The following is a 26,414-nucleotide window of genomic DNA, read 5'->3' on the forward strand; positions in this document are numbered from 1 at the left end:
GGGTCGTCCTTCAGGATAGGTTGTAGATCCTTGATGATGCGTTGGAGAGGTTTTAGTTGGGGGCTGAAGGTGATGGCTAGTGGCGTTCTGTTATTTTCTTTGTTGGGCCTGTCCTGTAGTAGGTAACTTCTGGGTACTCCTCTGGCTCTGTCAATCTGTTTCTTCACTTCAGCAGGTGGGTATTGTAGTTGTAAGAATGCTTGATAGAGATCTTGTAGGTGTTAGTCTCTGTCTGAGGGGTTGGAGCAAATGCGGTGGTATCGTAGAGCTTGGCTGTAGACAATGGATCATGTGGTGTGGTCTGGATGAAAGCTGGAGGCATGTAGGTAAGTATAGCGGTCAGTAGGTTTCCGGTATAGGGTGGTGTTTATGTGACCATCGCTTATTAGCACCGTAGTGTCCAGGAAGTGGATCTCTTGTGTGGACTGGTCCAGGCTGAGGTTGATGGTGGGATGGAAATTGTTGAAATCATGGTGGAATTCCTCAAGAGCTTATTTTCCATGGGTCCAGATGATGTAGATGTCATCAATGTAGCACAATGTATACCTTCAAATCAGCGGCACAGCTATGGGTACCCGCATGGCCCCACAGTATGCCAACATTTTTATGGCTGACTTAGAACAAAGCTTCCTCAGCTCTCATCCCCTAATGCCCCTACTCTACTTACTCTATTCAGGGGACACCATCATAGGGCCTAAGCACATCAACCCCCCTCCGCTGTTCGCCAGACTTTCTTGTCAACTCCTGGAAATGGCCCACCTTGATTATCACTACAAAAGGTCCCCCCCGCTCCTTCTGGTAATAGCTCACCTTAAGTGATCACTCTCATTACAGTGTGTATGGTAACACCCATTGTTTCATGTTCTCTGTGTATATAAATCTCCCCACTGTATTTTCCATTGAATGCATCCAATGAAGTGAGCTGCAGCTCACAAAAGCTTATGCTCAAATAAATTTGTTAGTCTCTAAGGTGCCACAAGTCCTCCTTTTCTTTTTGCGGACGCAGACTAACAGGGCTGCTACTCTGAAACCAGTTTAATACAGATATTCTTAATGATGTAGAAGACCTTCACAATAAACAGTGGATTTATAGTAATTGTTGTTACAAACTATCTTCTGGTCTCACTTAGTCTTAGTAAAATGAACAATTATGCAGTGCCACTTTCTTTGAAAATTATGTTAAAATAAGCATATCCTACCCCCCCCAAGGAGATTTTTAAATATTTTTTGGGGGAATACATAATGCACTTGCTAATAGGGCAACAATAAAAATATGGTTTGAAAGCAAAGATTTAAAAAGTGCTCTTAACTAAGTGAAAGTCTGTTCTCTCTCTTTTTTTATATCCTATCCACTCGGGCAACATAGAACACGTTTTTATTGGAAATATCCTGTGAAAAATTAAACGGAAGTTTGAACAAGAGACTATATAAAGTGGCAAGATAGCACGGAAAGCTTAGCATATCATTTGTGAATGCCCTTTACAAATTATAGGCAAAGATATTTAAACATTTAGAGAGATGTTTTAAAGAGTGCCTCTTCTTTACAAGTTATGAATGTGCTGTACTGGCACAGAAGGAAGGACAGATGGATCTAGGAGGGGAAAAAGTATGGATCTGATTGAATTTTTGTGTGGGAACTGATACATATTTTATTGTGTGGGAAGAGTATTTGACACAGACAGCACTGCCGAGTGAGGCACAATGTTTTCGAGGGAGCCCTTTATTAAAATGTTGCCAGCACATTAGTCTCTCTCTTCTTCACTCTCTTATCATTTCTCTTAAGTCTAAATCTGAAAAAAAAAGTTTCATTGTGTATTTAACCTGCATAATTTATGTTTGTGCCACTGAACAAGAATCACACCCCTCTTCAGATGGAGCTATCTTATCCAGCAGACCAGGATTTCAAGCAACTGGCCCTATGCTGGAACTGCATTTTTGTATTAGCAAGATAATAAAACAGAGCTGGAAATTTATAGTACTCCACATTTTTTGTAGTGTCTGTTTTAATCCTCTTAACTTAATAAAGCTTTTATAAAATACCAGGATAATGGACAATCATCAGAGGAACTCTGCTAAGCAGGGTGCATGAGATAAGTTTCAAATATGAGTTGAGGGGAAGTATTTGTCTGAAGACATATGTACCACAATTAAGGAATCAAGAGCATTTTGTGGTTAGAGATTGTACAAGTAGCCCTTGTGTGTGACTCTATCTGAGCAAAGTGAGGTGCTGTTTTACATAATCCAATTTTAGCTGCTGAAGCCAGTGATTTAAGGTCCCCTCAGGAAGTTAACGGGTGATGTGATTGCAAGTAATTTTTCTAAACCTGGGTTGGTGTGTCTGTGTAGGTGGGGAGTGCACTCATCGGGAAAAGAACCAGTGTTCCCAGGCGAAGGACAGCTAGACGGCCATGATCACGCTTTGATCAGGAAGCAACTTTGGCTAGGCGCCAGTCATGGTGAGACAAAGGCATTGCTGAGCCTGAATCAGTTAGTGGGTGTTTCTTGTGTGGGAAGTTGCTAGATAAAAGTGAGCATTGTGACACAACATGTGGCAATTTGGATGAAATCCTGGGCCCACTCAAGCTACTAATGGCAGTTTTACCATTGAGTTCAGTGGGACCAGGATTTCATCCTTACGGTCCTTAGAGTCGACAGTCTCTGCATAAACCAGGTGTTTTCTAGTTCTAGTTCTGTCAGTCCATCCAGTCTGTACCCATCATCATGATTTCTTTTAGTGCCTATTAAGGCAAGTCACCTAACGTTGACTGCTCAGAGAGGAGTGATACTAGGTAGAAAAGAAAGGAACGGTTTGTTGTGTCTGAATCATAAACCAATTTTTTTATGAGGGTACTTTAAACTAAGCAGTCATTTGACTACAGGTTTCATTTTGTCTCATGTCTGTTAGTTTTGCAATATAGAATGTAAAAGCACATCACATGTTAAGGTTACTGCACTGTATCAAATATAATACATTGAAAAGGGGAATAGAGAGGACACATGAAAAATTTATGACAAAAATAGATACAGGATCTTTACTGTATACAGGCCACCACTTAGTGCAGTTTAACTTTAGAGGAATGTTTTTTTTTTATTTCTGATGTATAGCAGAGCACAAGCTTCTTTTGAGCTAGACAAAACACTTTTAATTGACTTGCTCAAAATAAATCTGGATATAAATTATAGGGCAAAAAAGTTTTACCACCACAAACTTAGTTTAGTGAGAATTCCAAGCTATCCACTCCAGACCCCCTAAAAGCACGTCAAGTTTACAAAATCTAAAACCCGGCAAGGTTTGCCCATTCCTAGTATTCATAAAATTGAGTGCTGTGTACGGGACTTTGTGACACTAACGTAAATTTACTGAAATGTATTGAGTAATATGTGTATGTATAACACAGCCTACATGGTGGAATGTTCGACTTGCTCAGATTATGATTATGTTGCCTTTTGTTGGTAGGCTACAGAGGGTATCTGGATGAAATTCACTGTAATACTATTACAACTAATAACAATTCTCCTTTAGCTCAAGTGTTAGGAACATGTATTACTGGAGCAGAAGATGCTGAAATGTAGCCCTGCTGATGACAGGTGACAGTTGCCTAGTGATTGGCACTAGACTCCACATAAAGTATCTATGTCACCAGAGATAGAGTGATAAATGTTGCCATGTTCTTGGATCTGAACTCCTGTGAACCTCAGATTCCAGAGAACAGCCTGGGGGGACATGCGGAGTAACAGCTAATGTCTGCCATTTCCCCATATACTGCCTAGAATGTCAGACCCTTCCCCCCGCTTACGTGATTAATGTCTCCTCTAGTAACTGGCTCAGACACAACTAACAGTTAACTACTATATTAATAGTTCACATGGCAGAGGTCTCCATTTGAAGGTCTGGAGATCACTGCCTGCGTGATATTGCTGATGACTATGATATTTGTGTACGTGTAGCTATGGAACATACCATTGGGAATATTTTCTATATTCTCCCCTGGGAAAATTCACACAACTCACTGAATGGAGCAAGCAGAATATTTTTATGCAGGCCCTGACTCCTACGCCAGATGTAGAGCCTTCTCTTATTCCTTTTCTTCAAAGCCGCTTTGGAAGAGCATAGTACTAATTTATGCCAAGATGCATGGTGCAGAATAATTAATACTGAATAATAATTTTACAATTATTTGTACTTATTTAGTTTTATATTAATATTCTATGAGGTTTTTAAATGCATTGCCTTTTACATTGTTATAAAGGACTCAGTACACAGGGGCAGAAAGGGAATGTGGATATAATTTTCAAAAGAGCCTAAATGATTTAGGAACCTACATTGCATTTTCAAAAGTGACTAAGGCATTTGGGAACCTAAGTGACTTTCAACGAGACTTAGGCTCCAACGTGCCTGAGTCACTTTTGAAAATTATCTCAGGTTCCTAAGTCACTTAAATGCCTTTGAAAACTATATCCTTTCTAAATAAATCTATTATATATTAATTTCATTCAAGGAAGTGTAAATGTTTTACAAACATTAAAGAACTGAGCCTCACAATACTCCTGTAATGTATTGCTACCCACTTTAGACTGATCAGAAAACTGTGGCAGACTTTTTTTTTTAATTTGTCCAATGTCATGTACTGTGTCAATGGCAAAGGTAGGAATAAAACTCAGAACTTTTAATGCCAAATCATCTGCTCGCATCACTCCATCTTACACCTACCCAAAGAAAGGGGACTTGCACTGAGAATACATAGCAATGTTTGTAATATATGTCTAGAACCCCTCCCTAAATTAAAATATCTCCACCATTCTCCCCTTCCAAAAAATTTAATTATGAAATAAATACTCAGTTTTACTTATTTTTTCCATTTAACTGTCTAACTGGAACTTGCTACATTGCAAAATTAATCATTATGGTCTTGAAAAAGTCTGTTTCATTCAAAAGTCTTTCCCATAATTATTTTCAGTTTAATTTCTGCTATGTTATGAAAGAGAAAATGAAAATGAAAAATTGTATAACCAGCCAATGTCTAGACAGTGACGTTAAAAGGACTGTATTAACAAACATTTAATAATACTTATTTGCTGTCAGCAGGCGAGCATGCCTTTGATCATAGAATCAAATGGCCTTGAGAGGTCATCAAGTCCAGTGCCCTGTGCTGAGGAAGGACCAAATAAACCTAGACCATCCATCACAGGTATTTGTACATCCTGCTCTTAAAACCCTCCAGTGATGGGAATTCCACTATCTCCCATGGAAGCCCATTCCAGAATCTAACTACCCTTACAGTTAGAAAGCTTTTCCTAATGTCTAAGTCTCCCTTGCCATAAATTAAGCACATTACTTCTTGTCCTACCTTCAATGGATATGGAGAACAATTGATTATTGTCCTTTTTATAACAGCCCTCAAAATATTTGAATACTGTTATCAGTTCCCCGCATCAGTCTTTTTTTCTCAAGACTAAATCTGCCCAGTTTTTTGTTAATCTTGCCTCAGAGTTCAGGTTTCTAAACTTTTATCATTTTTGTTGCTCTCCTCTGACTCATTCCAATTTTATCTTTCCTAATGTGTCCTGCCCAGAACTGGACACATTACTCCAGCTGAGGCCCCATCAGTGTTGGGTAGATCAGGACAATTACCTCCTGTTAATACACTCCAGAATGATATTAGCCTTATTTGCAATTGTATCACATTATTGACTCAATTCAATTTGTGATCCAGTATGACCCTCTGAAACTTTTCAGCAGTAACCTCGCCAATTATTCCCCATTTTGTAAGTTGTGCATTTGATTTTTTCTTCCTAAGTGCAGGACTTTGTTCTTATCTTTAATTAATTTCATCTTATGGATTTCAGACCAACTCTCCAAACTGATGGAGGAGTGGAAAATGCTTCTCTGAAAGAATAGTCTTATCAAGTTTTTGAGCCGACACTAGCAAGGAAATGATTGCTGACAGTATATGGCTAATTCACAATCCGATGTAGCTTAAGTAGTTTGCTGATCAGAACATCTGTTCTGCAACCAGCATTGTTATTCTCTTAAACTCCTATTTATAGTCATTATCAAACTGTTGTGAAATATCAATCCATGTTGGCTATGCGTCCAGGCACTATGAACAGCTTGACATGGGGACAATTCTCCAAGCTGTAGTATATGTTTATTTATATGTGCATTTGCAGCCATCATATACTCTAGGAACAACTGGAATCACAAAAATCAGGAAAGATCCAATGCTGGGAGGGACTATGGTGCTATTTGCTATCTTGGCAAGGGTATTTAACCTTGCTGCTCTGTGGAACTCTTGCTAATTCATGGAATAGCACTGAATTTTCCTAAGAGAAGAATCATCCACCTACACAACCATCTCATTCTCTCTAGCCAACAGATACATGCCAGGAGAGGTGTGAAAAGGAAAGTCCCTATCAAAAAAAGACACTATGTTGCACACAGTTCTCCCCTGGCGGAGATGACGAAAGAAAAAACAAACAAAATGTGACAGATGTTAGTCACATCTCTTAATATACTTCTCTTAATGTATTCCTGGAAGGCACTCAGATACCAAGGTGATGAGTGCTGTATTAACATAGAGCAAGGTGAATAACTGATTTTTTTGGTTGGGTGGGGTGGTCTTTCTGAAAAATTAAAAACAAAATGCAGTTTGGATCAAACAGAATCTAATTTTTTTTGGAATTTTTGTTGAATCAAGAAAGTCCAGTGCCTGAACCACTGGGCTAAAGGTTGTAAATGGGAAGGATACCAGCAGCAACACCATTTCTTCCTCCAACCATGCTGAAACTATTTGTCAAATTTGCTGAAAGTTCGAATAAAACTGCATTTTTCCTTGAATAAACTATTCATTCTGAAAATTTTGCCCAGAACCTCCATGGAAGAGAACAGAATATGATTGTAGTGACAGTAGAAGCAAAGGTTAAAAAAATTTAAAATTCTTTTTTGTCACATTTTAAATTCTTTGATCTTAGCCCAGTGGGCAGGTGTCACTATTTCAGCCACTCTTAGCACAGGCCCTAGCTGGCATCCTGAACGGCAAACTTTTGACTGTTACTTTGCCAATTAGGGCCTGTGGTAAGAGTGGCTGAGATACAGGCAACTTTCTACTAGGCTCTGGCTGAGAACATCAGCTCATTTAAGATCACCAAATAAATTTTTGATGTTCAGTCACTGCTAACTAGACCTGTGACATGTTCACAGCAGACCCTGAAACCAAACCATTTTAAACTTGAAAATCAGCCTGGATTATTTGGAAAGTTTGCTAAGATTTACAAACCTCTTTAGTGAACCTGGGAGGTTTAGGGGCTGCATTGCAGCCATACCATTTTCATTTCGTATACCTTCACTGTGAAAACAGACAGGGATTTGGTTGAATTTCACTTTGAACTTTTGGATTAGTTTGAAATGCTATGTATGCAAACCCCCAAGGTGTGACACCAAAATACAACATGTACACAAACCCTGAAAGCCATAACTGAGCTGGATTTCAGCCCATGACCTTAGCAGTAAAAGACTCCATAGCCCATTATTAAGGCTACGATTTAGTCATGGGTATTTTTAGTAAAAGTCATAGACAGGTCACTAAATTCATGGCCGTGATCTGTCCATGACTTATCCTAAAAATACCTGTGACTAAAACTTGGGCGGGGGAGTGTGGGGAGGGATGTTTTGTGGGGGACGCTGCTGGGGTGGTCATTGCTGGGGGCAGAGGTGGCTCCTGAGGCTGGAGGCACCCGGGGCCAGCGGCACCTGCTGCCGGGGGCCGTGGACTGGGGCTGCTCCTGCCAGCTGCCTGGGGACCGCTGCCTGGGGCCAGAGACCACAGCTGCTCTGGCCGGCCACCCAGGGAATGCTGCCTGGGCCACAGACTGCGGCTGCTCCGGCCGCCCTGGGACAGCTGCCGGGGGCCACCTGCCGGGGGCCACCTGAGCAGTGGCTGGTGTGGCTGTCCCCAGGGCTTGGCTGTCCTTGGGGCCACCTGAGCAGCTGGCCCCAGAGCCAGCTGTTTGGGCGGCCCTGTGGTCAGCCACACTGACTCCTGCAGAAGTCATGGACACTGCGGAAAGTCACGGAATCTGTGACTTCCGTGACCTCCATGACTGACATGCAGCCCTACCCATTATCAATCCTGTGAACCACATTAGTCCCCTCTCCAGCCTTCTTAGTGTTGCTTCGTGCAAAAATGAATTCACTAATCCACACTGTCATCACTGAAAGAGAAGAATAAATAATCAAGTTTGAAATTGGGAGGCTAATTTTAAGGGCTGTGTGTCAGGATGAAGGACCAGATCAAGGCAGCTGAAAAAATCTGGACATTCTGCAGTAGCAAGCTTGGCATGCTGAAGTCATTTATAAAGTACTGAAAGAATGGATGGCTGTGAAAAATCAAATCTGAAAGTGTCAAGAACTAAATGCTAAGAAATACAGGAACATTCAGGAAATGCAACTGGATCCAGGTGCTGGAAACAAATAATCTGTCTCGGTCCATTACTCCATAATTTTTGTATTTAAACCAGGAGGGAGACCCTCATTTTGTCAGAATTTTTTAAAAAGGACAAAACTTCTCTTTCTCACACTCAGAGCACTGCCATGCTAAAGGCTACTACAGCTGATTTCAGAACTCAAGATTAGATTTAGAAAACTAACAATAGTAAGCAGAAGAAAGCTTTTGAGAACATGAGGGACTCCCCTCCCCAACTGTTACTGAAGCCGGTCTACCCTTGGAAAATAAAAACCCTAAAATGTTCCTCTCAGGGGACTAAGCCCATCCTTAAGCCCCTCACTATTATGTGTGAAAACAGCAACATTCCATATGTATTTTATTTAAATATAGAAAACAACAGAACCCCTAATATAAGTGAATCTGGATGACTGCAAGGAGCAAGACTTCTTGTTTCTACATCTTAGACATGCCCTATGTCTTGACTCACTCTCTCTAGTTAATTCAGCATCACATTCAGAGTTGCCATGCCCGCAGCTGTGGCATTGCTGAAAGTGCTGGGATCCTGGAGGCAGCCTCACAGACCTGGAAAACACTCAAAGCCTGAGTCTCTAGTTACAATCCTGAGACTCAGCAGGTGCATCTTAGACCTGCTGGATGCCAGGAAGGAAGATCTCTGATGGTCATCAGCTAACTAGGCTGTCTCAAAAGAAGACGGTGACGCCACCAGACCAAGTGCCAACTAATGCCAAAGCCCTTAGGCCCTCACTGAACACTGACAAATGCATAACGGTAAACCAGCCAGTATTAGCTCTGGAGTATTATTAAGATAGGTACTGAATTTATATCTATGTGTCTAGTGTTTAGACTTTATGAAATGCCTGTAAATTGCTGCATGCATAATCTCACTTAAAACCATGCTATAAGGTAATACTGTTTGTTCTATAACTGTAAAATGTTTGCTTTGAAACTATGTAGCTCACCAAACAATAAAGAAGACTTCACCTAATGCAAAATGCTGGATTCCTACAGATTCCTGCCCATGAGGAAAGACTATTGAATCCAAATGGGCCATCGTGGAACAAAGACTTTGTTGATTTTGTCTCCCACAGCCCTGAAGAGATTACATGCCCAACCCCTCATTTTATCACTGGGATGCTGGGGGAAGGGAATAAAAATGCCTGTTAAGGAGAATTTATTATTCTTTTGCTGCTTGAACTCTGAGGGTGAGGCTTTCTAAGCATGTTTTGCCTGGGTTAGCCCTAAAGGATGCATAGAGTCTGCTTACTACAGAAGTTTCTATTACTTTTTGAAAGCTGACTGTAACTCATGTGTGTGTGTGTGTGTGTGTGTGTGTGTTTACCTGCTTTACTCTTGTAAAGAACTCATTTCTTTTTCCTAGTTACTAAATCTGTGGCTGGTTTGTTACAGGATTAGCTACAAGCACTGTCTTTGGTTTCAGATCTGAGTACAACTGGCCTGAAGTAAGTGACTGGTCCTTCAGGACTGGGACTAACCTGAATATTGTTGTGATTTTTGGTGTAAACCAACCATCTGTTATAATGTCCATCTTGCCCGGGTGGCAGTGGGACTCTCTGTGACTCCATGGTAAGACTGGTATAGTGCTTTAGGAGATCACACTTGTTACTAGGTTGGTGAAATCTCATTATAGAACATACAACCAGGTTGGAGTTTTTCCCCTGCTTCTTGACAGTCTGCCCCAAGGTTGGCACTCAGGGTCGTGAGCCACTCCAGACAGTGAGACAAAGACAACAACACTTGGCAGAGGCGCTAACTCTGTGGATGCTCCAGAGCTAGAGCAGCCACGGGGAAAATTGGTGGGTGCTCTGCACCCACCAGCAGCCAAGCTCCGCTCCCCTCCCTGCTCTGCCCCCCCGCCCCACCTCACCTCCGCCTCCTCTTCTGAGCGCGCCATTTCCCGCTTCTCCTCCCAGCACTTGCCGCCGCAATACAGCTGTTTCATGGCGTAACAAGCTCTGGGAGGGATGGGGAGGAGTGGGACTGTGGCGTGCTCAGGGGAGGAGGTGGGGAAGAGGCAGGGCCGGGGCCAGGATTTGGGGAAGGGATTGGAATAGGGGCAGGGAGGGGGCAGAGTTGGGGCAGGGACTTTGGGGAAGGGGTTGGAATGGGGGCAGGGCAGGGGCAGAAAGGGGGCAGGATGGGGTGAAGTCAGGGCGAGCCGGGGGCAGAGGGGGATCGAGCACCGACCAGTGCCAGCAGAAGTTGATGCCTATGCCACTTGGTGAACAAATCTATGTTAAATGTGCTTGCTGAACTTACTTATCCCTGGAAAATACACTAAGTATATTGATAGTCCAGCATAGTAATGTTGACCTGGTGTGACTTTAAATGATGTGTATGTGCGTATAGAACTAATAGAGGGATCAAGGGTATTTGCCTCCAAACGCTTTTTTAAATAGCTGATAGTAGGTGCAATACGGTGAATTCCAAAGTAAAAAAACCAAAACTATTGGGAAGTATTTTTACGAGTTGAAGGGGCAACTAAATCTCTGGCAGGGATGCTCAAACTGTATCTTTAGAGAGAGTGAACTCTATCAGAGGCAAGGAAATCATTCAAGCTTCCCTTCAATTTGATAGCAGGATTTCTCAGGGGGATGAACTCCCTCCAATATCACCCCTGATTCCACAATGACAGTCACTGGCCATACAAATAATAGAACAGAAAATCACAGTGGATAGTGCTAATAGTCACGTACCTGCTCCATGGAGATACTTTTATAAATGACTGTCTGATTCCACTCGGGATTCAAGCTTTTCTGCACGTATTTAGTCCTCCGCTTGTACTCAGCACTGAATTTGAACAAAGGAAGGAAACATTACATTAGTCCTCTTTTGTTTCCTTCTGTTCTTGTACAGAATATATTTTATGGAAATAGAAAAAAAAACGCAACAACTCAGGGCTATAAGAATACAATGAGCGCCTACCTTCTTTATCTGCATTGCCCAAGCTGCTGTACCATGGTTTCATGATGCTATCTTTAAAAAGCTGACCTTATGAGCCTTCTGAAAGCTCAGCCTGCCTACAAGAAAACTGTTCAACCTCCAGCATCACGAAACACAAGCCTTTTTTTTTTTTTACTGTAGTTATACATACCTCCTGCCTCCTTAGAGCAGGGCTTTAATTACAACTGTAAATGATAATGTGTTTCTTTCCCAAAGAACATCTTTCTGTTATCACATTTAGGTAGGCTTAATCCATTTTATTTTTATTTTGTATTCTTTAATCACAGGAGTCTCATCTTATAGGAACATTAAATGAAAGCAATGGTACACTGATATACTGTTAATGAAAGAAACAGTAATTTCATACTGATCCTGTTCTCTGGCTTCACCTCTGACTGTAGTGAGACCAAGCATAAAAGTGCATCAAGCTTGTTTTTATCAATAGGCAAGTGTAAGAAGTTTGGCTGAATTAGCTGCATTAAAAAGGAGCTGAAATATACTCAATTATACTCTGCATTTCCTGGGTGAAGAGCAAGTAATGCACTCACCTTTCATACATTATGGATTCCTTGGGCACTATAAGCCCTGACGCTAGATCCACTTGTATACCAATTTTAATTTAATATAAAATGTTAATGGAAAAGATGTCATAGGGTTACCTAAGAAAATACCAAGAACTTCTAGGATTCTGAGCACCCAAATAGATTTAAAGTGCAGAACCATTTTGATAAAATGAAAGTTAACTGCTCTTTTATTTACATTTAAACATGGCCCTAATGTAAAGGAACAATCAAAGACTTGAAGATTGGTTTATTTTATTTTTGATTATTCTTCCTTGTTTTAAGACCACTCTGATAGGGTATAAGTAATATTTTCCATCTTGATTTGTCCCTGTTCTTTTGGCAAATATGATTTCCTCCCTCTGCTATGGTTCTAATGGAGTAAACACCAGTACGGATTGCCTCATTTTGAGTACTTGCATAATTACAGCTTTGGACACAGTGGTCGTAGTCGATACTCTTACTCATGTCAAACAGTACATTATACTATAGAAGTGGCCCCACTGAAATAAATTGTGCAAACAGTTTTGAAAAGTTCTTTCCAAATTTTTTCCACAGAAAATACTTACCATTTTCTGACAGGCTCTACTCTATTGTCTCATATCTGTTTTTCTATCTATATACATATTTTTCAGAAAGGCCCAAAGGCCCACATTCTCCTCTATCTCACACTATATTACATCACAGCCACTGAGGAACATATAGCACATCTGAGGTCTGCTCCGTAATAACGAGGCATTTGTGATCACAGTGACATGAAATCCCTCTCCTGCCTCTTTTCCTCAGACATTCAGTTCTGAGTGACACTCTGTAAAGACAAAAAGAAAAGGAGGACTTGTGGCACCTTAGAGACGAACAAATTTATTTGAGCATAAGCTTTCGTGAGCTACAGCTCAAATAAATGTGTTAGTCTCTAAGGTGCCACAAGTCCTCCTTTTCTTTTTGTGAATACAGACTAACACGGCTGCTACTCTGAAATCTGTAAAGACAGTGACTTGCAGCTCTTCTGCATCCCACACCTAGCCCATTTCACACAGCCCCATTCATTTTCTTTCAAAACCTGATGTACTGCTGTCCTCCAATTTACTAAAAAATGTGTAGGGCACTGTGGTTTGTAAAGCAGAGTATCTTCCCGCTTCCACTTAAGAGAGGAAAGCAGAATATGTCCATAATGCAATTGGGTCTGACAACCTCAGAGTGTAATGATATCTGTTAAAAAAGGAGCTCTTTTTCTTTTTTATCATGCATCAGTAAGAAAGATGGATGGGATTTCAGGGGGAATGAATGCATGTTAAAAAGAAATTCACCCTATAGTCTTATTACTCTGCATTCTTTGCAAAGAAGGCAAAAACAACCACCCCACTACCACCAACACCACCAAACCATAAACCTCTCTGGGAAGCAGAAAGACTATGATGACTAATCCTATTTCATGGTCCACTTAAATATTTATGCCTATTAAGAAAACCAGACAAACTCAGTGGCATGTTCCCCACATTCCCCTGCTCCCAAGCCCCTCCCTAGGCCTTTCTGAAGCTGTCTCTGCACATCTGGAGATGGGGTAAGCTGAGAAGGGCAGGACTGGGGTGAGTATCTCTCTGTCCTCACACTACTTTTCTGATCAGCTAATGCCGACTTGTAAAAATTAACTCACCCAGACTCCCCTTGCACAAGTTGGAATCCATTTCCCTCCTACCCGGGGGCAGGGGAAAGGGGGCAGTGACAGTGGGGAACACAGGAGCTTGAAGACAGTTCAGAGGCACTGGAACTTGGTCTGGATGACTCTGGTACTCACGGGATCTACTGGTTTCAGGGGAGGAGATCTTGGGTTTTGAAAGTGGGTAGGGGATTGGCCCCCCTGCTGGTCTCCTTGATACCACTGTAAATCTTGAGTAATTCCCATGAAGTCTGTGCAGTTACTCCTGGGTCAGCCTTAGGGGTGGGCAACATGGGTGACTGTCCAAGGTGCCATGGTCGGGGTCGTGGGGGGGCACCATCTGAGTGTTGCAAGCTGGTGGGCCTGGGCTGCCGGAGGGGGGGGTTGTGTGGGCAAGTCTGGGGCTGGAGCCACTGGCAAGCCAGGCAGGGGGGAAGGGGGAAGGTGATGGCACCTGGAGCTGCCAGCTGGCGCGGAGACACAGGCAACAGGCTCGCCCCTGCGGAGCCAGTGGGCCAACCCCTGGTATCCCCTTCCCGCGGGCGCAGTGGTCAGGAGGTATATGGCCGGGGAAGGCCCTGGGCTCAGAAACTCCCTCTCTGTGTAGCCCGGCCTGGATGGCCAGTCACTCATGGCAGCGGCTCTGCCTTCAGAGCTGGACACCTGGCCATCCACTGCTGCTCTCCAGCCATCCAGACCAGGCTGCACAGAGAGGGAATTTCTGAGCCACCCAACCAGTGCTTAATTTGTGCCAAGGGTTACTGGGCCTGAGCCCTGGCAGGTCTCTCATTATAAATTAAGCACTGTGGGGAGGAAGTGGGGCTTGGGCGCAATGAGAGTGGGGAGCCTGGAGAGCCTGCGGGGGCCAGGGGCAATAGTGGGGAGACTGTGGGGGCCAGGGGTCATGGGCGGGTGCCTCTGCCAGGGGTGCCAAAATATAAGTTCATCCAGGGCATCATTTTCCCTAAGGCTGATCCTGAGTTACTCCAGTTTTATATCTGTGAGAGCAGAATTGGCCTGAAGTGCTATTGCAAAAGGGACTGAGTCTGTTGCACAGCAAGAAATTAAAAAACAACAACACTGACTAAATCTAGAAAAGCCCACACAAAGCAGAATGCCACTTGAAGGACTGTGCAATTTTAAGAAGAAAGACCTGGCAAATACATTGGATCTGTCCCACTAGATTACCACTTTTCCCTTTGCCTGTGATTAACAGATGGTGATGCTTTGATACAACACCTTCATTAAAACTAGTCTACTCCCAATGGAGTTCATACTTGAAACTCATAAGACATGCCATATGTGGAAAGAACACAAACAGAGGCTCTTCCTTTTCTCTATCATTTCTCTGGGTTTCCCCTTTTATACCCTGTTGCTATATGCAGTAACGCAATACATTACTTATAGAATAAAGAAAGTATTAGACTGCTCTTACATGGAAAAATTAACGTTTGAATACATGAATGATATAATTATATTAATTATGAAATAACCATGATTTCAGGCAGAGCAGAATTTGTTTATTAAAAAAGCCATCTATTAGCCTGCTTAAATTTTCCTCTTTAAATAAATGTGAGATTAGAGCGCTGAATTGTATCTGGTATTACTCTGAGTTGGAGCTGGTCAGAAATTTTTAGTCAAAACAAGTTTTTTTTGACAAATACGCCATTTTCCTCTGAATTGACAGGTTTTGTAAAATGTGTCAATTTCAATAAAATTTTCTTTAGGACCGTCTTCCACCCTTCTCACCCTCATGCCCCCCACTCCTTACCCCTCCCATCCAAATCTCAGACAAAGTGCTTTGACTTTTTTTGAAGGGAACATTTCAATTTTTCATTTACAAATGACTTTTCAGAACAAAATTAATTGTTTTTCCACAAAAACATAGTGGAAAATGTTTTTAAGGTCAAAATTGCAATGAAATGTTTATATTTTATCCAAATGAAATATTTTGATTGACCTGAAATGAATTTTGTTTTGGTATTTGGTTTCATAGGAAAATTTCATTTTTGTTTTGTTTTGTTTTCATTCTGTTTTGGAATAGAAAAAAATTCAAAATCATGGAATTTCCAACAAAACAGAAAATCTGGTTCTGTACTCGCTCTGCTGTGGGTTGACACTGGTGTATTTAAGAGCAGAATTTTGTCATTTAATCTGTTTTATACCTGTACTCCAAAACCCAGCACAGGTAAATCTAACTAATATTTCAGTTCTGCTTACTTCAGACTGCCATTTATATGTGGACTTTTGCTAGAAAGCTATAAATTCATCTAGTACAATAATCTATAATATAATTCTAGGCAAAGGTTTTGTATAAGGTGTACAATAGTTCTCTAAAGAAAGGTAGAATTGGGTCACTTCCAAATAATGTCAACATCTCTGACTGTCTCTCAGCAGTAACCTCTGCTGAAAATTATGTGACAAGTTCACAGTTAATCACAAGCATCAAAGAGTAAGGACCAATTTACGCAGTATTTGATTGAACAAAATTCCCATTCACTTCAGTGGAAGCTTTAAATAATTAAGAACTACAGAGTTTGATCCTAAAATGTTACTGCATCAGGCACCACATCAATTCCCCCCTCCCCCACCAATTTCTTTCCCTCCTGGAAATCAGATTCATTAGACAGTGAACAGCAAAGCCAGTCTTGGTTCCTGGATTTATAGGTCACCAGAACTCAATGAAAATCTACAGGTACATGCATAAGGTAATCACAGCTTGATGCATGCATGCTTCAAAGAATAAAATTGAAAGATAAGTCACTCTACCTTGCATTCTGGACAACCATGACTTGTCTGCATGGACCCAGTGAGGAGACAGTGTAATAAACAGAGATGGGAAAGTGGAGGAAGCAGCATGAGAGAAAATGGGAATAGACAGAAACGAAAGAGAGAACATGTGAATAATAAATGAGCAGTTTCTAGTTTCAGAATCACAGGAAACAGACATTAACAAGAATACATATTTTGATGTGGATTGAACTACATCAAAAAGAAAGATATGTATTAGCAATCAGTGAATGCATTTGTATTCAGATAAAAGTAATGAAATTACTGAGCATCTCTCCACTTTAATTGTCAGTGGTATGTACAAAGAATCCCCAAAGCAATATGGCCCATTGTGAATGATAACATTAATCTTAGTTTGAACTAGAAATGGGCCCAAACCACAACGGAAATTTAAATGCCCCAGAACTTTGTCCCCATTTGGAGCTGGATTTGAATTCAGGTCAGAACTTTGAAGCTTGGACCTATCTCTAATTTAAAGTCTTATTTCTACAAAATCAGGGCAATAACTCCCCTCCCCCTCCCTCCAACTTCTCATATGACAATCGGCACAAGTAATTAAAACTCAGTTTTTACATAAAATGGAACTGTAGATGTCACAATACATAAGGACTTACTATGTATCCATCATAAACGGTCTTTTTTAGCCATTTTGGACCTACTGCTTTCAATGGGAATTTCATGACCAATTTCTCTAGGAGCAAGACTGAGCCCTTTATAGCCTGAATCAACCATGTTTTCAATGGGACAATTCATGTGCTTTTAGCTATACGTGTGGTTAAGTACCTTGCTGAATTGGGACCATAGTTCAGAAATTCATTCTAAGCTGAACATTTGGGTAATAAGTGTCAAATTTTCAAGAGAGCCTCATTAGCTACACTTACCAAAATTGCAGGCAAATCCATTTGTATGTGTAAAACAAATAGTCGGGTGTGCAATTCAGCATATCTACACATATTTACACAGTTTGCTTACATGATGCAACTATGGAGTTTAGTATATTATTTAAATATATATATATATATATATATATAAAAAAATTATAGGAGGCCAAAACCAAAAGGAAACTACTAATTTCAGAGGCATCATGCTACTATGGCATAACTCAAAAATAGGTTCACTTTTAAAGTGCAGGCCAATATTCCATTTTATGGACTAATGATGATGGGTATTGTGCAAAGAAAAAATATATTTTTAAATATATATAAATAAATTTAATGGTTATGTGAGTTACTTGTTCATCCGTATAAATGTTTGCAAGATTGAGTAATTGAAATGAATGGGACTGCTTATGGGAATAACTTACATGTGTGAAGCTGAATCTGTCCATATGTTCTTGCAGAGTTGGGGCCTATTAAAGTCCATATGCATTATTTTAACATAGGTAAGTAAGAGTTTGCAGAATTGGGCCACCAATCCATACCTACGGATTGCTTGAGACAGCAGATTGATAGCCGGAATGACTGTCACAGATCCTCTGGAGCGATTGCCATCAATTATGTCCAAGAGAATTTAAGTTCTTAAAGTAATGTATTATGTGGTGGCCAAATATGTGCAGTAAGTCACATTCTAAGACTCTTAAGGAACTACTGTTTTAAAATACTAGTGCACACACTCAAGAGCTGACTGTTGTGCTGCATTGTTGGAAAAAGTCATTTATATACAATAGTTAATTTTAAAATTTAATTTACAAGCAGCTGAAAGGCATGAACCCACTTGATGGGACAATAGCTGATAAAGGTTTGATTCAAAAAATAAATCTAGCTATACCAGAGGGGCATAATGCCTCTGAAACAAATATTCTCCAACAGCTTTCACCTCTCCTAAGTACAAAGGTCAGACATACATTTTAAACTAATGTGGTCGAGGCCTAAGACTCTGTTAGGGCCAATGGGATTATTCACATGCATGAAAATTTACAGGATTGTATGAAGGATTACAGGCCTCAAACCCGGGCCTGTGGGTTGCGCGACATTGGCAGCTCACCTGAACCAGTTGAGAAAGGGGTTAGTAAAGATATAGCTCACCTAGGACCCCGTCCACAAAACTCCTGATTGGGGGAAATGTTCAGCCTTACTGATTGGCTGGGATGCACTATACAAACCAGAAAGAGGCAGAGGAAGGTGTCTGAGCAGCTAGGTGAATCCTTGGTTGGCTGTTACTATGGACCCTGCCTGCTTGCGTAACTCCTGAGCCCTCCCTTCTCATTTGTTCATGCTCTCCTTAACTCAGACCCCCATCTGTTCCCAGTTCCTGTTTTCCTGCTTCGCTCTAGGTCTGTGATCTTGCGCCCTAACCCCGATGCTGACTACAACTTTGATGCCTGCCTTGACTCCTGACTCTGACCATTGGCTTGGCACCAGACTCGGGCACTGACTTTTGGCTTGGAACCAGACTCTGGCTCTGGGCTTGGCTACACTTACATTTTATAGTGCTCTAACCAGCCGGCTCAGGGGTGTGAAAAATCAGCCCCTGTGCGCAGCAAGTCAGAGCGCTTTAAAGCGCTACTGTAAACAGGGAGCCGTGCTCCCAGCGCTCAGAGCTAATCCCCTCATGGAGATGGATTACCAGGAGTGCTTCAAAGTGCTGCCCTGGGAGCGCTCTTGCGACCGCGCTTTGAAGTTTCCGGAGTAGCCATGCTCTCTGATCTTTGACTCAGATTCTGACTCTGGCTTTGGTTCCAGGCTCCTGACTCTAACCATGAGATTGATTGCCCAAACCCAGATCCCTGCAGATTGTTCCACTGCAAAATAAGGCGCTGGTCCTGCAAGTTCTTATGCATGTGTTTAACTTTATGCAGTTCCACTATTTAAGTCAGTGGGACTGCTTGTTCTGCACATGTGTAACTGCTTGCAAGATCAGGACCTAAAACCAAAGTTATTACAGTTTATCAGACAGCAGTATGCATTAGAAAGGAGCACTGATTATAGATTTGCTATTATACTAATGGTTCAAAAGAGTCATTATGATCTGTGAAAAAAATTATAAAACACTACACAAACACTTCAGTGGGGAACCCCACATAACAACCTATCAAATATTTTAACTCTCATATGCTCCCTGAAAGGGATGTTTTCTGTCTAATAGCTCTCCTTTTTACATTTACACTGTACCTTTAAAACAATCATAGAGAGATTATTGAACATGGAATTAACATGGCAAATCTTGGTCTTAAATTCACAAAAACTAGAAAAAAAAATGAGCCAAAGATGAAATTCCACCCTAGTCTCACCTTGCAGTGTCCTTCATTACAGTCTCCCAAAAACATAAGAACCAGAAAAAACAGGCAGAGCAGAGTAAAAGACAGATTCCTAAGGAGAACTCTGAACTCCATGGATCTGGTGGGTTTCACCAGACCACAATCTTATTTTAACATAATTTGTGCATGTGTGTGACTTTTATTCTGTAAAAATTCAAAATAAAGATGAAATCTACGGGCCTGCTTCAGATCCCACTGAAATCAATGACAAAACTCACATGGATTTCACAGGAAATAGGATTGGGCCCTTTATTTGCACTGTCTTGTTAAAAAAAAGAATAAAGAGATGTTCAATGCTGCTTGATACTAACCAGATTTTCTGAAGTTTTAATCTAAGTTCTGTTTTTCAGGACTGGCATCAAAGACAAATGAAAAGCAACAGAGTTCAATCTGAAATTTCCCCTCTACTTACCCTCTCCCTGGAAGTAGATAGACTTTAACGAAAGGGTCAGAATAGCCATTGTTGTCTCGTGGAGCTAGGTTTCTTGCTTGAAGAATGTGGATGATAAGGTTGCCAAGGTGCTTGTCATAGTTGATTTGAAGCTAGAGTGGGCATTAAAATACTTGAGAATTATTTTTTCCTTTGCTTACTTAAGAATTCAGTTTTCCCCTGAAACCCTTTGCATAAATGTTTATTAAATGCAGCAACACCTATTCACATCTACTTGACAAGTGGCTCATTTCAGCAGATGATTTAATCTTTCAGTGACCTGGGAGCACAGAAACAGATTCTGCTTCCTGCTAAAATGATTGTTCGCGCCTCCACAAAAATGAGAATGACCTGTTCAACAGCCTTAGCTCTTACACTAGAGATCTCAAGTAGAGAGTCTAAAACGAGCATGGTGGTGTGGGCTCCATCAGTCAGTCTTATGCACTCACAACCATAAGCCATCTCAGTCTATCCCGTTGACAGTACAGGATTGTTCCCAGTCAGGGGAGTAGCCAATATTCACTCACACAGGTTCAAAGTGCACCCTCCCCATAATTTGAAATGGGCTTTTTCCCACACACCCTAAATGACCATCCTAACTTGTATCATCTTCTCTTGACTCTCAAGGCTCTCTTGGCTCCATTCTTCATTTCCCCATGTCTCTGGTGGTACTGTCCTTTTCTTCACTCTGCACCTATGGTATAGCTGTCCCGTATCCCACAAACCATCAGTGTCTCTGCTCCTTATACCATATCTGCTAAAAGTTAACAAAAGAGGCTGCCAGAACCAGTTATTCCCTTAGGCTGTCTTGCTTTAAACCATGGACACTTGGCTCTCCGAGCCACTATTGGAAGTGGACTAAGGGGACAGATGTAGACAGAAGAGGAAAGGTGCTACCAGCTGCTTTCCCCAGCTCCCTAGCAGCAGCAGAAAGGGCTTCCAGCCAGGAGGTTGGGAGCTTAGCCACTCTGTGGGGGCCCACCTGCACTTTGAAGTCAGTGGGATTCCCATTTGAGTAAGGTAACCCTGAAATGGGAGCTCACATGGAACTGGGAGGCAATCCCAGCAGCAGCATTTTCTATGCCCACCAAACTTTCATTTCCAGAGGTGAGTGAACTTTTTATTTTTAAACCACCACTGAGGTCAATTCAATTCAGATATATTCAGCTACTCAGCACTGCATGGAAAAAAATTAACTGCTTCTTGGAAAATCCACAACTTTGCTTGCATATATGTTCAGCGAATCACAGCGAGTGTCCAAGGATTGCAGATTGGAATCAAGTTCAATTTATTTTTTAGACCTTTTGAGAGCAGTAGGAATTCCCATGCCACTGTTGAATTGATCTTGTATTCCACACACTGATAATAAAGTCAGAGGTCCAAATCCGGCACTGCTTAAACCCATGTCATCCCAATGGCTTTAGTGACATTTCAAGGGGTCCAAATACCTCAGAATCAGCCCAAATCACACAGCACAGGTTCCCTTCTGAAAACTCATTATAAACCTAAACACTTTCAGCTGCAATAAATTCTGTATGTATTTACCTGAATTTCTCCAGTGATTGGATGGGATGTGGACTTTGTGGCTTCAGTGGGCTACCAGATGAAAAAATATAGCGAGACACATAGATTAAACAACAGTCTTTCAATGGTAACATTTTTACAAAGCTCTGTTTACACTGCTCTACCTACCATTTACCTTAGAAAGCCACTTTTCTGCTGACTCCATCGATTAATAATTAATTATTATTATAGTATTTTCATTGGCACCTAGTGACCTCACCTGAAATCTTTAGGGTAGGTATTGTACAAACACTGAGCAAGAAACAGTCTCAGTCCCAAATTGTTTACAGTCTAAACCAGGGATCGGCAACCTTTGGCACGCAGCCTGTCAGGGAAATCTGCTGGCGGGCCGGGACGGTTTGTTTACCTGCAGCATCTGCAGGTTCGGCTGATCGCAGCTCCCACTGGCCGCGGTTCACCATTCCAGGCCAATGGGGGCTGCGGGAAGCGGCGCCGGCCAAGGGATGTGCTGACCGCCGCTTCCCGCAGCCCCCATTGGCCTGGAATGGTGAACCGCGGCCAGTGGGAGCTGCGATCGGCCGAACCTGCAGATGCTGAAACAAACCGGCCCAGCCTACCAGCGGATTTCCTTGACAAGCCGCGTGCCAAAGGCTGCCGATGCTGGGTCTAAACAGATAAGACAGACAACATTCGGGAGGAAAAGAATGTAGCATCATTCTCATTTTACAGAGAGGGAACTGGAACACAGAGATTAAGGGTAAGTCTACACTACAGCAGCAGAGCTACAGCGCTGCAGCTGTGCCACTGTAGTTTAGACGCTTTTGACATTGACAGAAGAGGCAGAGGTAGAGGTAGTTAATTCCCCTCTCCGAAAGGTGGTAGCTACAGTAGGGGGTGGATTGACCTAACTATGTCACACAGGGTGTGAAATTTTTCATAGCTCTGAGTGAGGTAGCTGTGTCAATCTAATTTTTAGGTGTAGGCCAGACCTAATTGACTTTCCAGAGATGACACAGCTGGATTTCGGTAGAGATGCATGGATTAAACTACTTTAGGTCAAGGCCAATTATTTTCCCATCAACTTCTTGGATGATCACAGAGAAGAGGATGAAAGTGAGTGAATTTTCAAGTGGACGTGACAATTCCAAATCAGTTTCTGTTGATAGTCATTCATTGATTCTTAAGTATCATCTTCCTTGCCCATCAATTTGTTCATGTCACTGCCCTCTTTGAATCTTTCCACTGGCTCCCCATCTACTATCATATCAAATTTAAGCTTCTGGTCCCCTTCTTCAAATCTCTGTATATCCCTGCCTCTTCCTATTTATTCTCCTTTATTGAGGTCCATGAATTGCTGACAAGGACAAAAGCATTCCTAGATAATTATGTTTCTTCAGTTTAAGACAAATTTCACCATTTGTTTGATATCCTGTTTCATTATATGATGGTGTCCTTGAGCCAGCCTGGAGCTGCTTCCATTCTTCCAATGACTGGTCATGCAACCTGGGTCTATCAGGTTCTACAGCAAAGTTTTCAATACTTTTATATTCTCTCCATACCTGATTCCTTGGTTGATGCAGCAGACAATGAAAGTTCCAAACAAAGATAAACTCACTATTCTTACAGCCAGTAAACAAATGCTCAGAAGATTGACCTCCTTCTAACTTGCAGATGTGAATTGCAACCTGCCAGGCATTCTAGGTCCATATGACACCTCTTGCTGTGCTAAGGTCATGCTGTAAAATATGTCTCACAGCTACTGCAGTCCTCAAAAGATCAAAGAGAATGTGTCAATGCATTGAAAAACAATAGTTCAAGATGAGACCTAGAGCAGGGGCTGGAGCTCTGGGTTGTGCATATATTGAACCATGACTAAGGGCAGTGCAGTGTCCTTTCCTGCCTGGGTGCATTAAATGGGAGCAGTTCCCTAGTCTCCTTGTGTGTAGGAATTAGCGCTGGTTTGAAAAATTCAGATGCAATACAGTTTTGTTGGAATTTGCAATTTGTCAAAATCAAAAGGTTGTGCAGAAAGTACGGTTCAATTTCAGTGGAAACTCCACTGGCAACCAGACAGGATTCTGACTAAACCCTGCTGTGTTTCCTGCCAGCTCTCACACCCAGATCCTCAGCAGCACATCTGTCAGGGAGCCAAGATCCTGGAAGGCCCAGCTCCCAAGCTCAAGGCTCCTTGGTAGCCTGGGCTCCTAAGATCCCTGGAATCCAGTCAGCCCACCAGGCAGACTGCCTCCCAGTCAGGGACCCCTGGCTTCTGGAGTCCATAGCTTTAGGGCAGCCAGGCAGGCAGACTGCCCTGGAGCCAGGGCTTTGCTCCCTTTTGCAGAAAATCTTGAATCGGAATGAAACCAAATTTTGAAATATCAAAATCCTCCAAAAAATGGAACTACATTTCCCCACCCAGCTCTAGTAAGGACTGCAATTGCTGCTGGACCTCACTCAGGGTGACTCACATAGGGAGGGGATGAAGGAAAAGCCTCTTTGTCCTCTGCACAAGAGATAGGCACAAACTGGCCCAATGTATTCTATCAAATAAATATCGTAAAATTCTGCAGGAACTGGAAATGAACCTAACCCCTATATTCAAATGTTGTAGTTAAGGGCAATCTCTAATAGGAACATAGGAATTCTTTTTTGACACTGGCTTGTACACAGTGTTTGGAGGAATACCCCACCCTCTCCTGCCACATTAATGTCACATGAATAAGTGCCATGGGGAAACACATGTTCCTGCCCCCAGATGGTTGTGCGTTAGGAGAGTACTGAGAATTGGTGACCCTGGTAATTTTTCTCCTACGGCTAGTGCAGCAGCAGAGACTACTGTCACGCATCTGGTCTGTGTCTGATCCTTTTTAGAATCTTACAAAGCGATTGGACTCATTGCCCTGGAGGACAATTATAAAATTAATGCTACGTTACATAACAAATTCCTGTTATGTTTAAGTTTATTGTCTACACATTTCATCGAGTTTCTCCTTGTTATTTTATTAGGAGACTAGTTAAATAAGACTGTTAAATATGACTCTGGAGACCTGAGTTCTGGCCTCAGCTCTCTCACTGGAATACTGGATGACCTTGGGCAACTTACTTCACCTGCTTGTGCCACAGTTTCCCCATATGTAAAATGCCTCCTTTGTAAAGGGCTCTGAGATCTGGCAAGGTATTTTTATGATAATAAATGGGCTTCTCAACTATTTTTTAATGATATACTTGTATAGTATCTTCTCTTATTCATCTTCTTTACACGCTAAACAGTCCAAGGGCCAAATTTGCTGATGACATAAGTGGGCCTAACTCCACTGATTTCTGTAGGGTTACACCTACTTATACTGCCAGTTAAATGAATCCTAATCTTTTCTGAAGAATCTCCTTGTCTCTAGTTGCTTTCAATGCCCTGATTGGCCTTTTTTATTTCTGCAGTGCTCTTTTTGAAATGAGGTTACCAAAAGTAAATGAAATATTCAGGCTAAGGACAAACCATCAATTTATATAAAGACATAATCATATTTTCTGTATTGTTCTCTGCGTTCTTAATGCAACCTAATCTCTTACTTGATCTTTGGACTGCCAGTGCATATTAAGCTGTCTTCTTTGTTATACTGTCTATCTTGACTCCTAGATCTTTATCTTTAAATGTTGCAGCTGTTTCAGAATCCATGAGCGAGTACAAACTGTTATGAAGTTTTCCCTTCAGTGTGCCTCGGCCTTGAATTTGCTTACATTGAATTTAATCCACGGCCATAGTGCCTCATTATGCAGAACTCTGCTCCCCTGTGCTGCACGGTGACAATGGAAACAAAGGGGCTAGAAGATGGGTAGGAAGCAGACATGACATGAAGAAGTGGGAGAGTAATGCATACGTGTCACAATCCATATGGATGGCAGAGAATGGGGAGCTTATGCTCTTTGAGGCATGGTCCCCACAAAAAAAACCCAACAGTAGATTCCTAGCAGAAATGTGCGTGGGAGTTACTGACGAAGTGGGTATTCACCCACGAAAGCTTATGCTCCAATACGTCTGTTAGTCTATAAGGTGCCACAGGACTCTTTGGTGCTCCTTGTTGCACTAACTTCTCAGAGAAGTGATTAAAGGGCAATGGAAGAGCTAAAGGCATCACAGCTTCTGAGTAAGACCTAATACCTGGTAGAGACTGACCCAAGAAGCAGACTTGGAGGACTAGCTTGCTGTGTGGATACACCCGAGATAGATAGGGATGAATCCATTTTTAAATGGACCTTGTCATTTCTATGGCAATTTGCTCTGTCTCCTCCAGAAGGCCACAAAACCGTCCTCCCCAACCAGGAGAATTGGTAAGTTCCCATTATCCTACCTATCTGTGCTCAACAGAGGTGTGTATAGGCTTTCCTTACCAGACTCCTGGCCCAACTGTCAAAAATCTGCTTTTCTTACCAAACTCCTCCTAACCTTCCCCCACATCTACTACATCTCCTATGATGCACTGCAGTGATGGGACTCCCACAATGCCCCACACAACTCAGTCAGAGGGAGGGAGGAGTGCATCATGGGAAGTGTAGTCCAGCCAAGAAGCCTAGTCCATAGGAGAGAACAGGACATGAAGCACCTGAACTACAATTTCCAGGGGGTACCACAGCCCCATGGCAGATGCAGTTTAACAACTCCTAAAATTAGCCACTTAACCTTTGAAAAAAATATTCAAAGACACTATTGACTAAAATTCACTTCTTAATTCATAGCCTATGCATCATTTAAATCCTATTTAAGCTCTCACAACAG

The 26,414-nt window shown here is 41.9% G+C and overlaps 1 protein-coding gene across 5 annotated transcripts in view; it reads right to left on the reverse strand.

The window, feature by feature from the left end:
• Positions 1 to 26,414, reverse strand: part of PCLO (piccolo presynaptic cytomatrix protein) — a 522,276-nt gene that overhangs the window by 79,966 nt on the left and 415,896 nt on the right. For 4 of the 5 annotated variants that reach the window (XM_074942563.1, XM_074942562.1, XM_074942559.1 and 1 more), the window contains exons 14-17: positions 21,665 to 21,715; positions 20,102 to 20,232; positions 16,413 to 16,439; positions 11,180 to 11,273 (exon numbers count right to left, since the gene is read on the reverse strand). In XM_074942563.1, the coding sequence (XP_074798664.1) occupies positions 11,180 to 11,273; positions 16,413 to 16,439; positions 20,102 to 20,232; positions 21,665 to 21,715 (303 nt within the window). The remainder of the gene's footprint in view (positions 1 to 11,179; positions 11,274 to 16,412; positions 16,440 to 20,101; positions 20,233 to 21,664; positions 21,716 to 26,414) is intronic. The other variant, XM_074942561.1, reaches the window with a different exon arrangement.

This window comes from Natator depressus, chromosome 1 (genome assembly GCF_965152275.1).
Source record: "Natator depressus isolate rNatDep1 chromosome 1, rNatDep2.hap1, whole genome shotgun sequence".
Lineage (NCBI taxonomy): Eukaryota > Metazoa > Chordata > Testudines > Cheloniidae > Natator > Natator depressus.